General features: G+C 52.1%; 2 protein-coding genes across 2 annotated transcripts in view; one reads left to right on the top strand and one right to left on the bottom strand.

Annotated features, from left to right (window-relative positions):
* Nucleotides 1-16,684, top strand: part of LOC308572249 (thialysine N-epsilon-acetyltransferase-like) — a 185,096-nt gene that overhangs the window by 43,103 nt on the left and 125,309 nt on the right. The gene's annotated exons all lie outside the window — the stretch shown is intronic.
* Nucleotides 1,513-16,684, bottom strand: part of FGF11 (fibroblast growth factor 11) — a 45,472-nt gene continuing 30,300 nt past the window's right edge. Inside the window, exons 2-5 of the mRNA XM_081168198.1 lie at nucleotides 15,256-15,366; nucleotides 13,250-13,353; nucleotides 6,088-6,286; nucleotides 1,513-3,217 (exon numbers count right to left, since the gene is read on the bottom strand). Coding sequence (XP_081024324.1) covers nucleotides 3,096-3,217; nucleotides 6,088-6,286; nucleotides 13,250-13,353; nucleotides 15,256-15,366 — 536 coding nt within the window. The 3' untranslated portion in view covers nucleotides 1,513-3,095. The remainder of the gene's footprint in view (nucleotides 3,218-6,087; nucleotides 6,287-13,249; nucleotides 13,354-15,255; nucleotides 15,367-16,684) is intronic.

Here is a 16,684-nt window from a genome sequence, read left to right as displayed (position 1 = left end):
GGGACAGCCTTTCAGATACAGTGGTACCTCAGGTTACATATGCTTCAGGTTACAGACTCCGCTAACCCAGAAATAGTGCTTCAGGTTAAGAACTTTGCTTCAGGATGAGAACAGAAATCGTGCTCTGGTGGCGCGGCGGCAGCAGGAGGCCCCATTAGCTAAAGTGGTGCTTCAGGTTAAGAACAGTTTCAGGTTAAGAACGGACCTCCGGAACGAATTAAGTACTTAACCTGAGGTACCACTGTATTTGATGACGGCTGCCGCACGTCTGAATCTATACAACTCCATTTGGGCAGGAGGATAAAAAAGACGCAGCGATGTGGTGTGTGTGTGTGTTTGCGCATGGAAGAGATCATTTGCGCACAACCCCCCCGAAAGAGGAAACCAAGCAGCTCACTCAAAACATTGCACCAGTCGGTCGATCCATGCGCTTCCCACTGGCCCTACACACCGCCCACTGGTGGCCGGGCGGAGAATTGCTCCCCTGTGTGCCTTTTCCTTTTTCCGGGAAGCTGTCGCCCCCTTGTGGCCGCACCTTGCAAAGACACAGTTGCGCCCCTGCTGGATCCTCAGCAGAGAAATTCCTGAGTTCGCTTGAACCCTGTAGCCATTGGACAGGAGGGGATAAGGAGAGGGGGCCGGCCTGGTTTCAGACTTGAGGGTGGCAGCGGGTGCCCGGGACACCTATGGCTCTGGCTGGGCGCGGTCACCGCCAGGAGGAAGACAAGATAGGTAGTCACTGCCGCGTATGGCTCATTAAAGCATCGGGCCTGATCGTGGAATCGTAGGGTGGGGACACCCCGAAGGGCATCTAGCCCAACCCGCCGCGGGGCAGGTCCCGCGTGCAAAGAATCCCCTGGATATTCTATTTGTTGGTCCCTTCCTGCTCTCTGTTGGCTGGACAGAGATCGGATCCCTCTTTCAAACATGGCTCGGTAAGGATGGAGCAGGGCGAGGCGAATTTGGAACCCGGGGCCAAGGGGTGGGGGTGGGGTGGGGAAGGCATTGCGGAACCCAGGTCCAGCTTTCTGGAAGAGGGTCTAACGCAGCCTGGCGCCCCAGATGTTTTCGGACTATTCCCATGGGAGTTGTAGTCCAAAAAGGACCTGGGGGGGCGCCAGGTTGGAGGAGGATGGACTAGTGGTTTCTGAGATTTGAACCCGGGATCCCGGGGCTTTTTTGTGGTGTGGGGGGCAGCTTAGCTCAGTGGCTGTGTGGAATTAGAACATGCGTCCATGGATGGGCAGGAAGGATGGGGGAATGGGGAACAGGAAACACCGCCCCCCCCCGTTCTCTAGCAGGGATCGGAGTTGGGACACCCCAAAGGTCATCCAGCCCAACCCCAATGCAACGGTCCCGGGTTCGTTTTCTGAAAGACAAACACAGGGTGATGCGAGATACATTTCAAAAAACTATTCTGCATCCATCCACCCCCCCCCCACCCTAGAGACCCCTCCGAACCCCTTCCCCGAACCCCACAAGTATTAATAAATGCTACCCCCACACCCTCACAGAACACGGGTTCGAATTGGCTTACTCCCAACCCCCCCTCAGTCTTGTTCATTTATGGCCTGGATTGGAGTATGGCGAATCTTGGCTCTGGGATGCAGGAGGAGGAATCAGGGTTGGGGTGTCAAAATGGTGGTTGGGTTTTTTGGGGGGTGGGCGCAGAGTTTTATGGCATGCACCCTCCCCCGAGTTATTGGCTATTTGTTCCCCAATAAGGTCCATGCGCCGGGAAGATCATCAAGATGTTGCAAATTATGTTTTTTTGGGGGTGTCCAGATTGCGACCTCCACCCCCGCAGGCCAGTATGACAGTGTCGCCACTCAGTGGCCAAATATGGTTATTGCATTTTCTTCTTTTGCAGTGGAAGCTGGGGAAACGCCCCTTGGCGTGAACGCAATGCTGCCTTCCGGTGGCCGGAGGTGGGTATGACACTTGTTAGTTTCGCAGGCTGCAAAATGTTCTTGGTTCCTGATAGCGCAATGTCGGCCCCCGGTGGCTGAAATCAGAAATACAGTCTTCTTGCTCCAGAACACGGGGTAGCCCTTTTCATCACGAGTGTCCGGAACTGGCATTGCAATTTTTGTTTTGTTTTTTTGTGGGGGACGGACAGTCATTACGTTTTTCATTTTAAAAAAGTGCCCACAAACGAAGAAAAAGATTCCACTTAATAGTGTTTAGATGGTTTTGCTTTGAAGGTTTCTCCCCAGTTTTTACATCCTGGGACCTTCTGGAGGCAGAAGACAGTCTCAGCTACCTGAGCTGGTTAAACCAAGAGTCAACTCGCCCCCCCCCCCCGCCCGACCCCCATATAACCACCTGCCGCTGTTATTCACAAATCCCAAAAGACCAGCGGTGAAATTATATACATCCCGCAGCAATTCCAGATTGGAGAATGTCGCCCTCCGATGGCGGAAAAGGGGATAGCACAGTTGTCACGAAATCGAAACCCCTCCCTTCAAACCCCACCCCCCAGAGTAGGAAACTGTGTCGTTTTCCATTGGCTGTTAGAAGAACGTCGACACACTTCTTTTAAAAACACTTGCCGCTCTCCTTCTCCCTGAAGTTGTGCCGTCCGCCTTGGCGAAGACGTTGCGCCATTTTGGAAGACTGCTGTGGACCGATTGGGTTGCAAAAACCGCCGCTTTTATCCCTGACGAGACGCAACAACTTCTGCAATAGGGAGGCCGGAAGCCCCATACACAGTGGATTTGTCACAGTTTGGAAGAAGAAGAAAAATCCCGGCGTCGCAATGTCGCCCCCGTGTGGCCGGAGGCCGTATTGCACCTGTAAGTGCAAAACGGAAGACTTGTTCTTTCCCCCCTCGTCCAAGTTGGCGGCCGACGACGGACCTCCTCCTTTCCCGGCCGGATCCTGTCCGGGTCCAAAGTCCCGCAGAGGCGGAAGACAGCGAGAGAGGAGGGGAGACACATCCTGAGAGAAGATGGAAGATCCGTGAAGGTGTGTTTGGGAAGGTGTTTCTTGGCCGGCGGCCGTCTCGGAGGTGTGGGGTGGTAGTGTGTGCAGGCGGCTTGCACGGGGGAGGAATGGGGGGCGGAGGAGAAGGGGCACCCCCCCATTCCTTGGGGCTACGTGGCTTCCGCCTTGGAGATCTCTTTGACGGGCGCGGCGGCGGCACCGGCCTCCTCTGCCTTCTTCGCCAGGACCGGCTCCACCACGTTGTGTAAGGAAGGCTCACGATACAAGGCCACTGCGGAGGAAGAAAGGGGGAAAGGGTTAAAACGGTGCCAGACTACAATTCCCATCGGCCCTCATTCGCAGGGAACCAGAAGAGCGCCCCCCCCCCCCGTGAAGGAAGACCTCGTCCGGGCTCCTGCCAGTTCTCTGAGCCGGCGTGCCTCTTCGGGCAAAGGCGGCAGAGCCGTGCGGCACACAGTTAAACGGCGGAACTCCCCGCCACAGGAGGCAGCGGCGGCGGCCACCAAAATTGGCAACTTCCCTTTAGATATTTGAAGATGGCTCTCCGATCTCCTCTTTTCCAGGCTAAACACCCCCAACTCCTTCCAATTGTTCCTTTTTCAAGCCTTCCAGCTTGCCAGTTTCCTCCTTCGTACAATAAACCTGTGGCTCAAAAACCGGACTAATCCTAGCCTATTTGCCATGCTGCAGTAATTCTGGTTTACCCACGAGTAAGCAGCGGGGTTGGCTGGCTTCGAAGAAACTCTAGACTGGATCCCTGATGGAAGGAGGAAACAGGCGGGATTGAGGTTTGATGCATAGCTGTCAACTTTCCCCTTTTCTTGCGAGGAATCCTACTCGGAATAAGGGAATTTCCCTTTTTAAAAAAGGGAAATGTTGACAGCTATGGTTTGATGAGGCCCTGAGCTACTGAAGGTAATGGGGCCCTTGATATGTCCAGCTGTCCTTTGTCAACAACAAATTGTTGCTGTTTTTTTCGTGTTCAATATATGCTCTATGGTCATTGATGGACCGAATAGGTATCTGAAGCCATTTGCCCATCTTGCCCTGCAACCAGTCCATGCAGAATGTTGGCACCCTATATATAGAAAGGAGCAAACCAGGGATATTTTAGGGAGCAGGCGGGGCCCGTGACTTACATCCTAGGAGCCTACACAACACAAAACCCTGTTGCTGTAGGTTTTATTTTACTTGTTTTTTCTCTTATATTTTGGGACGCGGGTGGCGCTGTGGGTTAAACCACAGAGCCTAGGACTTGCCGATCAGACGGTTGGCGGTTCAAACCCCTGCGACGGGGTGAGCTCCCGTTGCTCGGTCCCTGCTCCTGCCAACCTAGCAGTTCGAAAGCACCTCAAAGTGCAAGTAGATCAATAGGTACCACTCCGGCGGGAAGGTAAACAGCCTTTCCGTGCACTGCTCTAATTTGCCAGAAGCGGCTTAGTCCTGCTGGCCACATGACCCAGAAGCTGGACGCTGGCTCCCTCAGCCAATAAAGCGAGATGAGCGCTGCAACCCCAGAGTCGGCCACGACTGGACCTAACAGTCAGGGGTCCCTTTACCTTTTTATCTTATATTTTGGAAATGTACATCCAGTTTTCCCCCCTTTAAATTTCTTGGTGCCCTAAGCTATAGCTTGTTTAGCTTATACAGTACAGTGGTACCTCGGGTTACATACACTTCAGGTTACAGATGCTTCAGGTTACAGACTCCGCTAACCCAGAAATATTACCTCGGGTTAAGAACTTTACTTCAGGATGAGAACAGAAATTGTGCTCCGGTGGTGTGGTGGCAGCAGGAGGCCCCATTGGCTAAAGTGGTGCTTCAGGTTAAGAACAGTTTCCGGAACGGATTAAGTACTTAACCCGAGGTACCACTGTACGTAAATCCGGCACTGGCCCTCTGCCCTGTCCATCGTCTCTGAGCGTCTCCACCCCCATCGTTCAGACCGGACACTGAGATCCAGCGCCGAGGGCCTTCTGGCGGTTCCCTCATTGCGAGAAGTGAGGTTACAGGGAACCAGGCAGAGGGCCTTCTGGGTGGTGGCGCCTGCCCTGTGGAACGCCCTCCCTTCAGATGTGAAGGAAATAAGCAGCTATCCTACCTTTAAAAGACATCTGTAGGCAGCCCTGTTTAGGGAAGTTTTTAATGTTTAATTCTGTATTGTTTTTAACACTCAATTGGAAGCTGCCCAGAGTGGCTGGGGAAACTCAGCCAGATAGGCGGGGTATAAATAATAAATTATTATTATTCTTATTATTCCTGACAAATAAGATTCAGAATCCGTTTCTCAGGACTCTCTCAGCTAGGCATCTGAAATACCATATTTTTCGCACCATAGCACACACGGACAATAGGATGCACTTTGTTTTAGAGGGGGGAGAACAAGAAAAAAAATTCTCCCCCTCTCTGCCCAGCGCCCCTTCAGTGAAGCGGCAGGAAGCGCTGCACAGAGAGGGGGAGAACTTTCCCCCTCTTGTTTTCCCGCTCTAAAACAAGGTGCCGTTTAAGGTGCGTTCAGGCGGCTACCTTGGAAGCATGGAGAGCGAGAGGGGTCGGTGTGCACTGACCTCTCCAGGCTTCAGGTTCCTTTTGACCTGCTCTTTGGGGCTGGTGGGGGGGAAGCCCACCACCAGCCCCAAAGAGCAGGTCAGGGAGAAGCGGAAAGGTGCAGCGGAGAGGCTCCTGCCATAGCCACGCGTCACCTTTCCAGCCGGGAGAGGGTCGTGGGGCTATGGCTTCTTTAGCCCCGCGCGCGCTCTCCCGGCTGGGGAGGTGACGCGCGGCTATAGAGGCTCCTGCCATAGACGCGCATCACCTCTCCAGCCGGGAGAGGGTTGCGGGGCTATGGCGTCTTCGCTCCATAGGACGCACACACATTTCCCCTTCATTTTTGAAGGGGAAAAAGTGCGTCCTATAGAGCGAAAAATACGGTAGCCTTTTCCCCCTGCATCTGAAGCAACTAGGAGGAAGATGCAAGGACAAAACCGTCTCAGAGGAAGGCTGGGAGCGGATAGGAGCTTTCCTTCTCGGCTGTGCAAGAGATCACGTGCGCCGGGAGCAGAGGCACCGCCAGAGATCACTCGCACGGCACCGAGAACCGGGGCTTTCTCTCCCAAACGCCCCCCACCCGCATCTGCTCACCTTCCATCAGTTTGGGCAGGAAGTGGGCGGCGGCTTTGGTCTTCTTGACTCGGTTTCCCTTCATCACCTGCCCGTCTTTGTTGATGCCCAGGTACCACGACCTCCCAGACTCCCTCTGCCGGTAGAGCGTGGAGGAATACATGACGTAATAGTTCTCAAAGACGCACTCCTTGAAACGGCACTCGGCGGTGAAGTGAGTCTGGAGGGGGGAGAGGTTTGTTAGATTCATTGATTTTTAAAAAAAGACATTTATGTACTGCTCTCTATAAATGTGGTTCAGTGGTAGAATTCTCGCCTGCCACGCGGGAGGCCCAGGTTCGATTCCCGGGCAATGGAACTGTGTTTTAGGGACGCGGGTGGCGCTGTGGGTTAAACCACAGAGCCTAGGACTTGCCGATCAGAAGGTCGGCGGTTCAAATCCCCACAATGACGGGGTGAGCTCCCGTTGCTCAGTCCCTGCTCCTGCCCACCTAGCAGTTCGAAAGCACATCACAGTACAAGTAGATAAATAGGTACCGCTCCGGCGGGAAGGTAGACGGCATTTCCATGCGCTGCTCTGGTTCGCCACAAGCGGCTTAGTCCTGCTGGCCACACTGTACACCGGCTCCCTCGGCCAGTAAAACGAGATGAGCACCGCAACCCCAGAGTCGTCCATGACTGGACCTAATGGTCAGGAGTCCCTTTACCTTTACTCTGTAAATATGTGCAGGGGTTAAGAGAGAGACCGGGGTTCGAATCTCGCTATGAAGCTCGCCGAATGACCCTGGGCCAGCCTGAGATACATCACAGAGTTGTTGTGGCTGGGGCAAAGTAGATGGAAGGGCGGATACAAGCAACAACAATAATAAATCTCCATCATTCTGCCCAGACACTGAGGTCCAGCTCCGAGGGCCTTCTGGCGGTTCCCTCCCTGCGAGAAGTGAGGTTACAGGGAACCAGGCAGAGGGCCTTCTCGGTGGTGGCGCCTGCCCTGTGGAACACCCTCCCACCAGATGTCAAAGAGAACAACTACCAGACTTTTAGAAGACATCTGAAGGCAGCCCTGTTCAGGGAAGCTTTTAATGTTTAATCGGTTATTGTATTTTAGTGTTCTGTTGGAAGCCGCGCAGAGTGGCTGGGGAAACCCAGCCAGATGGGCGGGATATAAATAATAAATATATTATTATTATTATTATTATTATTATTATTATTATTATTATTATTATTATTATTGGAGGTGGGAACTATTTATGCCCACTTGAACTCCTTGGAGACAAACGTGGCCGACAAATGCTATGAATAAATAAAGGAAATCGCAGCTGCTTACAACAATTGTACAGAAAACCGTATGATAAAAAACCATATCAAATGTTAAAACTAGATATCAGCTAGCCATCGTGCCGATACAGTGGTGCCTTGGTTCTCAAACGCCTTTGGTACTCAAACAACTTGGAACCCAAACGCTGCAAAGCCGGAAGTAAGAGTTCTGGTTTGCGAACATTTTTCGGAAGCTGAACGTGCTCCATTCTGAGTGTTACGCTTCTGATTTGAGGGTTACGCTGAAGTCTGTCTGTTTTTGCTATTTATTTTGCGTTTCTGTTTTTGCGGCTCTTTTTTGTTTTGTTTTTGTGACATTTCAGCTACTGATTGATTGGTTGTGTGACTGCAGTACATTACTTTTTGCTTTCACTTTATGGATCAGTGGTCTCATTAGATAGTAAAATTCACGTTAAATTACTGTTTTAGGGGTTGTTTTTAAAAGTCTGCAATGGATTAATCCGTTCTGCATTACTTTCTATGGGAAAACATGCCTTGGTTTTGGAACGCTTTGGTTTTGGAACCGACTTCTGAAACGGATGAAGTTTGAGAACCAAGGGACCACTGTATTCATTCTTAACCGCTTACATTGGCCTGGCAGAATAGAAAAGCGGGCCTTTAAAAGTTGGCCCTGACATTGGCTGCTGAATTTCTATTGGCAGGGAGTTCCACAGGCTGATGACACTAAAGGCTTGGTTTTTTGTTGTGATTCCTGCAATGGATTAGAGGACCCCTTCCAGCTTTATGTATATTGATGGCGCTGTGTAAGAAATTTCATCACTGCCAACAATCAAGCAAAACGTCATGTATCTATATACAACAGATCAACCATTAAAATGTACATATCTAAAAAAAATCAACTATTTTGAAACCATTATAAACCCCTCCGGCTCTGTTGGAGGAAAAGCTGGAGATGTAATAAAATACTACCATGAAAAGAGAAAAAAAAACCCCATTTATGCAAACACTGGCTTGTTTTGACAGCTGCCTGCCACTAGGTGGCGCTGCCCAACACTAGATGGACACCCTTATTAGATGAACTCTGGGTCTCCCCAGGATACCTGGGTCCCCATCCCAGAATCGTGAGGCCGAAGGCGCCAGCGGATCCATAACGTTAATGAGAGCAAAGTGTCCCGGCCGATGAAGCACCCCAGCTACTTTTATTCACTCCCAAGCCGCCAGCCGCCATCATTTTCACTGCCAAATTTCTTCAAAGCTGGCAAATTGGCATGGAAAGGGCGTCTTAAGACTCGCCAAGAGATCTGTGGGGGAGGGAGGAGGAAAAATCCCTCCCGAGAGATTTCCGCAGGGATCAGGGGAAAGAAGATGGGGAGGTTATTTCACCCCACAGATCTCTGGCCTATCTCCTTTAGCAGGCGTGAAAGTTCAATTTTTGCATTTTTTTTCACCCAGTTCTTTTTTATTGATTTCCCATAATTTTTTTTTAACAAATCCTGACCAAATTAATACAAATTAAAAAGCTGACATTCCACCCCCTTTCGCCCCTCTAGTTTCCTTCCCCTTGTGCCGTTCCCAGATTTGAATGTCTGACGTAGATTTTTTTCAGTTTCGTTGTTGCAGATGGGACGACGACAATAAAGATTGTCGTATCGTATAAGATTTCCAACCTTCAACGCCTCTCCCTACACGTCACCTGTTCGACTGAGGCTTTTATACATTTTTATACATTTCCTGTGATGAGGCTGCATTTTAATGTTTTAATGTTGTATTTTAATCTTGTTTTTAAGTTGTATTCATTCAACTTGTTTTTATTACTGCTTGTTAGCTGCCCAGAGCCCGGCCTTGACTGGGGAGGGTGGGGTATAAATAAAATTTATCATTATTATTATTATTATTATTATTATTATTATTATTATTAATAATAATATCATCATCATCACCTGCCCTCAAAGCAGGCAAGCAGATTAAAACTTCCTTTATGTATCTATAATAGCCATTAATCAATTTTAAAACATCCCTTTTCCGGTAGCGCTTGAATAATCGTATTCCCTCCCAGTCAGCCTTATTGTAGCATCTAGGGCGGGGGTAGGGAACTTCAGTCCTGGGTGCAGAATGTGGCCCTTTAAGCATTGCTTTCTGGCCCTAGGGAGCCTCTCCTGGCCACGCCCCCTGCCCCAAGCCACACCCCTTTCTGCTCCTGATTGGCACCTCCCTTAAGTGCCCCCCAGCTGTGCTTAATCTCTGACCCCAGGACAGAGAGGGGCGTGTCAAGAGAGAATTCATATTCATGGCCCCACCCACGTTTGCCTTTGGCTCCGCCCACCACAGGCAAACGGCCCTCACGAGCCTTCCAGGAAGCGAATGCGGCCCTCTCTCGAGGCGTCGAGAGAGCTGGCGCTGCGCTCATGTCCCATTTGGGGGAACCCGCTAAAATCAGACGCTGGACTGGTTGGGTCTCTTTGGTGCGCGGTTAAACGGTGGAACTCCCTGCCACTGGAAGCAGTGACAGCCACCAGCCTGGGTGGCTTTAAGAAAGGACAGGGCAAGATGGAATAACATAAAAGGGAAGATTAAGAAATGCTAGGATGCGAAGATACCTGGGAAACCAGGAAGTGGGAGGGAGGGAAGTCGACGCTCGGAGGATCAATACAGTGGTACTTCAGGTTACATACGCTTCAGGTTACAGACTCCGCTAACCCAGAAATAGTGCTTCAGGTTAAGAACTTTGCTTCAGGATGAGAACAGAAATCGTGCTCCGGTGGCGCGGCAGCAGCAGGAGGCCCATTAGCTAAAGTGGTGCTTCAGGTTAAGAACAGTTTCAGGTTAAGAACGGACCTCCAGAACAAATTAAGTACGTAACCCGAGGTACCACCGTATGTAAAGTGAATTTCAAGAGTACAGTGGACGCTTGGGTTGTGAACGTGATCCGTGCAGGATGAACGTTCACAACCCGCAGCATTCGCAACGTGCAGCGGCGCGTCTGTGCACCTCCTGTCTTCCACTGCCTCCCGCAGTTTGGTCAAACTCATGCTGGTCCCTTCGAGACCACTGTCCCACCATCTCGTCCTCCGTCGTCCCCTTCTCCTTGGGCCCTCCATCTTTCCCTTTCCCAGCATCAGGGTCTTTTCCAGGGAGCCTTCTCTTCTCATGAGGAGGCCAAAGTCTTGGAGCCTCAGCTTCAGGATCTGTCCTTCCAGTGAGCACTCAGGGCTGATTTCCTTCAGAATGGAGAGGTTTGATCTCCTTGCAGTCCATGGGACTCTCAAGAGTCTCCTCCAGCACCAGAATTCAAAAGGATCTAAAACCCCTTAAATTCTGGCCTTGAAATGCACAGTGCATACAGAAGAATGGAGGATATTTGCCTCCATGCCTTTGTGCATCGCCTTCCCTCGCCTCTCCTTATGTGCTGATTTTCCTCTTCTTTTTGGGGGTGTCCCGAGAGCCTCTTTCTCCCTCTCCCCGGCTCTGCTGCCCCCCTTCCCCTGCCCCCTCACCTGCCTGCCCTCCGTCCCCCCCTCCGCCTCTCTCCCTCGCTCTCACAAACCCAAGCAGCCAGGCATCACTTTCTGCCGCGCTCATCCTTTCTGACAGGCACCATCTTCCCAGGGAAAACTCCCTCCCTGTCAGCTGTTCCACGCTCCCCGCCGGATCGGGGTCACCTCTCCAGGCGGCGGATAAATGATTCATCGCGGCCCCCCAACCCTCGCTGCCTCCCCCGGCCCCCAGCCTGCACCCGACGCCTCCCAATCCAACCTCCCTCTCTGTTTTCGGAAGGGGGACCCCCCTCCAAAAAACGCCACCCCTCCGAGGCGGTCGCTGCCAGGAATTGACCCACAGATGTGTCGCTCGGCCACGGGCCACACTGCTGCAGGCAGGGCGCTTCCCGGCGGGGAGAGCAAAGGGTGGGGGGGTCAGGGCGCCTTGGCATCTGCCAGGCCGGGGGACGAGGAAGGGGCGCCCAGAGGTGGGTCGGCTGATCCTGGCAGCCGGCCGACACTATTTTATCTCAGACAGTGAGCGCACGGGCCTTTGAAGCACATTCCAAGCGCATGATTTGCTCTCTCCAGTCAATTCTAGGAACTGTAGTTTCCCGGGAACTGTAGTTTCCTGGCGCCCTTGGCCAACGGTGGCTCCTCCTGGGATTGTTGTTTTTGTAGGAATGCCCTGCGCTTCGCAGCCGAGATTGGGGGCAGATGGAAGGAAGTGCTGGCACGTTGTTAAACTGCGGAACTCCCTGCCACAGGAAGTTGTGCTGCCCCCCCCCGCCAGGTGTGAATACCTTGGTCAATCACGGTTGGGATGGATGATGGATGGGGGCTGCGCTGTCTTCTTCTGCCTGTCCCTGTTCCCAGCAGCCCTCTTGGGTGCTCAATCGGAAGAGCACGAGACTCTTCGACGCCGGGTTCTGGGTTCGAGTTCCCCATTGGGCAAAAGATTGCTGCATTGGACTAGATGAGCCTCGGGGTTCCTTCCGACGCTGCCGGTCTGCGATCATGGGTTGATCTGCAGACGGGTCTCCGGGTTTTAAGGCAGGGAGGGGCTTTTTGCACAGGCACCCGTGAAACGAATCATGTACAGTAATTATTTCCCAGGGAGGGGAATACTTTCCCTCTCTCTCTCTCTGTGAACTGCAATTAGCAGCTGCCCTCTTTAACGAGGCCTCTGGAGAGAGAATTCCCTGACCCCAATTGGAAGGGAGAGCATCGCTTCCCCAAGCCCACATCCGACCCCCTCGCCACCTGCCTGGGCCCATCAAGATCTCGCTCGGTCGGCCGCCCCAGCCTTGAGCTCTGACAACCTTCTTGACCCCCACTGAGCGCACGGCGAAAAAGGTGAGAGTGTGTGGGGCCGCTTGAGGCTGCTGGAGCCGTTCCTAGCTGTGGGTTTTTTTGTGGAACGACTCCCGGAGCACGCAGGGACTACCCTGCAGACTCCATCTGCAGACATCAGTAGCTCCTGCTGGAATCGCAGAAGTGTTGAGTTCGAAGGGACCCCCAGCGGTCATCCAGTCCAACCCCGACAATGCGGGAATCTCACCTGAAGCATCCCTGACAGATGGCCACCCAACCTTGGATTAAAAACCTCCAAGGAAGGCGAGTCTGCCACCTCCTGAGGGAGACCATTCTGGCTCTTACGGCCAGGAAATTCGTCCTGAGGTTTAGTGGGGAGGGACGCGGGTGGCGCTGTGGGTTAAACCACAGAGCCTAGGACTTGCCGATCAGAAGGTCGGCGGTTCGAATCCCCGTGACGGGGTGAGCTCCTGTTGTTCGGTCCCAGCTCCTGCCAACCTAGCAGTTTGAAAGCACACCAGTGCAAGTAGATAAATAGGTACCACTCCGGCGGGAAGGTAAACGGCGTTTCTGTGCGCTGCTCTGGTTCGCCAGAAGCGGCTCAGTCCTGCTGGCCGCATGACTCGGAAGCTGTACGCCAGCTCCCTCGGCCAATAAAGCGAGATGAGCGCCGCAACCCCAGAGTCGGCCACGACCGGACCTAACGTTCAGGGGTCCCTTTACCTTTACCTAACGTATTGGAGCAAACTCATGCATCTAAAGCACTTTTCTGGATGTGAGAAGAGCTTGCTGGATCAAACTAGCCCAGCAAACCAGTGGCCAATAAAAAAACCTGCAACCAGGATTCGAACGCAGGGCCAGCACTCTCCCCTTCTGCACGTTCTAGCAACTGGCATCTGGAAGCATTGCTTTCTTCCGACCGTAGAGGCCGTCGACAGCCCTCTCCTCCTCCTCTGCAAATTTGCCCCATCCTCTTTTAAAGCGGCCTGCCGCCTTTTCCTGTTGCGGGGAGTTCCGCAGTTCAGCTGCACCAAAAGGTAGTTTCTCCCCCCCCCCCCAGTCCTGAATTTTCCAGCGCCCGGCGGCAGGAGGAATCGAACCCCCCGGATACTCACAGAGGTATAGAGGTAGCCCTCAGCGTTCATGGCGACGTACTGGCCCGATTTGGTGCTCTGGATAGCGACCACGCGAAGTCCCACGGGAATCAGGTTGAAGAGGGCTGCGGGGAGAGAGGCAGAAAGGAGGTTGGTGTCAACACCAAAGGAAGAAGAGGAAGAGGGTTTTGAGAGGGTCAAGAATAGGGTCAGCAAACAGATTTACTCCACCCCTGCCCCCTAGTTGTCAGAAGGCTTTTTTAACTGGGGAGGGGGGTTTCCTCCCCCAAAAATGCCCATTCCCATTTCTAACGGTTCTCAAGATCCGTTCTTCGCACGTGAACTTTGAAAGGAGCTACTAGGCCTCGTGAAAATTCGCCGGCATCCGAGTGCGAACGCAACCTTCCGAATGCAATTTTCAAAAATCCGCGTCATTATGCTTCCTAAAAAAATCTACGCGTTGCTCGATTGCGAGGAACCGAGCCCAAAAATTTGCAGCAGTTTCCCAAAAATGATAAAATAATGCAGTCATTGGTAAAAAAAATGAAACAGTATACGAAAGCTCTCAAAAGAGTTAAAACAAAAACAGATCAAAACCTTGCCTAATATTCGCTGTTTTTGCAAGGCTTCCCCCCCCAACTTAATGCTCCTTTCCTCGTTTATTTTCGCAGATATACGCCTTTCCAAACACCTTCTTAGTTTGGAGAGGTTCTTTGTGGACATCGCAGGAGTGCCGAATTCAAAACACGTTTTTTGGTTCGAGAAGCGAGGATGTGAGTCGTTTTTCGGCGAAATCGAATTCCTCCCCCTGTCCTAGAACCACAGAACCGTGCAGCTGGAAGGGGACCCCCTGAGGTCATCCAGCCCAACCCGCTGCAACGCAGGAACCACGGCTTAGGAATCCTAGAACGGCAGCTAGTCAACGTCTGCTTAAAAACTTCCGAGGAAGGAGAGAGGAAATATTGGGGGGCAGAGAAGGACCCCCATGGGCAGAACTTGTGAATTCTGCTGGCGGCGGCAGCAGCAGGAGGAGGAACGGGAAGAAGGGTTGCTTTGGAAAGGGACTGAGACCACGGGGAGCGAGTTCGAGGTGGGCGGCAGGCGGACCTTTCGAAAGCCTCTGCTTCCTTTAAATGCGAGAGCACGAGGGGGCGAGGGGGGTGGCGAGATTTGCTGCGGCCGTGGCTGCCGCTACCCTCCTCCCGGTTTTGTATTCGGGTCTAGCGCAGGGTGGAGGGGAGAGATTTGCTGGAAGCAGCCCAGGACGGGATGAAATGGAAGGAGCAGGGATCATCAATCACGCGTCCCTCCGAGGACGGGCCAGCTCAATTATGCTCAGATAGAGAGCCAGGAATGGACGGGAAGAGAAGGCGGGAGGAAGGGAGGAAGGGAAGACAGATGGCGCAAGCCAGCGAGGGAATGAACCAGGGGGAGGGAGGCCGCGGCTGCAGACAGGGGGCCAGATCCAGCCCCCTGGGAGAAAGAACGGGCAGGATTTAATTCACAAATGGCCCGGAAATATATCCCAGGTCTTGTCCCAAACCGGGGCCAGGCTAGGCCATGACACCCCCTGCCCAAAAAAGGACCCAACCAGCAGGTGGAGGGCCCAAATATTTCTGAGTCGTTGGCTGACCCCCTGCGTGGTTGCGTTACACGGGGTTGGGCTGGATGACCTTTGGGGGTTCCCTTCCGACGGCATGGTTCTGAGGCTGCCTCCTCCTTCTTTGACTCTGCGAACGTGGCAAGGAAGCGCCCTGAGAGCTTATGGCGAAGAAGGGCAGTGTATGACTCTAAGAAATAAAATGAATAAGGTGTTGGCTCTTCGGCGCCACCTGCTGTCTGGCTCCCTGCTGCCCGCCCTACCCCTCCTGGAAAGGGAATAAGTGGAGGCTTCCTGCCCCGATCCGTTCTGGGATGCTCAGCTGGAGGGTCAGAGCTTTCTCCAGATCTCCTGCCGGGGCTTTGGGCGACAGACGTGGGTCAGGCGAGGGGTTCCCCCGGCCCCCGGCCCTGCCAGCTGCCCTTACTGAAGCCGTTGGTGTCCTCTCTTGTGCCGTCAATACTGCCGTCGGGGTGGACCTGGAGGTAATAGCCGTGCCTGCAGAAGAGTTTGGTGACGATGCCTTTCAGCTGCGGCTCTGCACCGGAACGGAGGTGGGAAAGCAAGGGAGACATCGTAAGAAACATCACTTCCCTCTCCCCATGTGAACCGACACAGACCCTCCAATCGCCGTCTAAGGCCTTTCTCTGCGTGCCCCCAACCTCCTCAGGGAAGCCCGGAGGGTGGCGGCAAGAGAGCGGGGCCTTTTTTGTGGTGGCTCCCTATTTGCGGGATCTTTTCCCCAGAGAGGCTCGCCTGCCACCATCCTCACATATTCATTCATTCTTTTATCCATATGCTGCCTTTCCCTAGTTCACAATCAGCAATATAACAAAAGCCATAAACAATAAATAAAACACATCAAAAAGAACACACAGCCAAATGGGAAACAATTTCCACATAAATCATAAAATCTAAAATAAAGAATATAGCGTTAATATCAACCGCAATTTAAAATGGCATAAATGAAAAAATAAAAGCAATTAAACAACAACAACAGCAATGATAATAATTTATTATTTGTACCCCGCCCGTCTGGCTGGGTTTCCCCAGCCACTCTGGGCGACTTCCAACAAAGATTAAAAATACATTAAAAACAAAACAAACAAAAAAACACAAAACACGAAAACATATCTTTTGGCACTGGTCAAAAGCATTTCTTTTCACCAGGCTTACTCTTCAACCCCACTGAGATTTGAACCCAGGCCTTTGCCGCCTGAAACACGAAGCATTGTGTTGCAGAAGCCTCCCCCCCCCACTCAGAAAACTGCAGAGGTGGAGGGCATTTGTGAAAACACAAAAACTGTACAGCACCTAGCACGGCGCATTGCAATTCCTGCCATGGGCATTCGGACAAACTATTAAGGCTACTGCCTGATGCAGGCCAAACCTTGTCTAATGTCCTTAGCAGCCCTAAACATTTTGCAATGGTGCAATCATGTCAGCTTACAATCCTAAAAATTGCACTAGAAGTCGTAGTTTAATGGTGAATTCCGGACATAATGGAGATGTAAAAGGTTTGGATTATCGGAAAAGATGCAGGAGGAAACGATAAAGTATTGCACTTGGGCAAAAAAAAAATGAGAGGCACAAATACAAGATGGGTGACACCTGGCTTGAGAGCAGTACATGTGAAAAGGATCTAGGAGTCTTGGTTGACCACAAACTTGACATGAGCCAACAGTGTGACGCAGCAGCTAAAAAAGCCAATGCAATTCTGGGCTGCATCAATAGGAGTATAGCATCTAGATCAAGGGAAGTAATAGTGCCACTGTATTCTGCTCTGGTCAGACCTCACCTGGAGTACTGTGTCCAGTTCTGGGCACCACAGTTCAAGAAGGACACTGACAAACTGG

This window comes from Podarcis bocagei (assembly GCF_964188305.1).
Source record: "Podarcis bocagei genome assembly, chromosome: 13".
Lineage (NCBI taxonomy): Eukaryota > Metazoa > Chordata > Lepidosauria > Squamata > Lacertidae > Podarcis > Podarcis bocagei.
The sequence above is the reverse complement of the archived record's forward strand: the minus strand, read 5'-3'. Positions and strand labels throughout refer to the sequence as shown.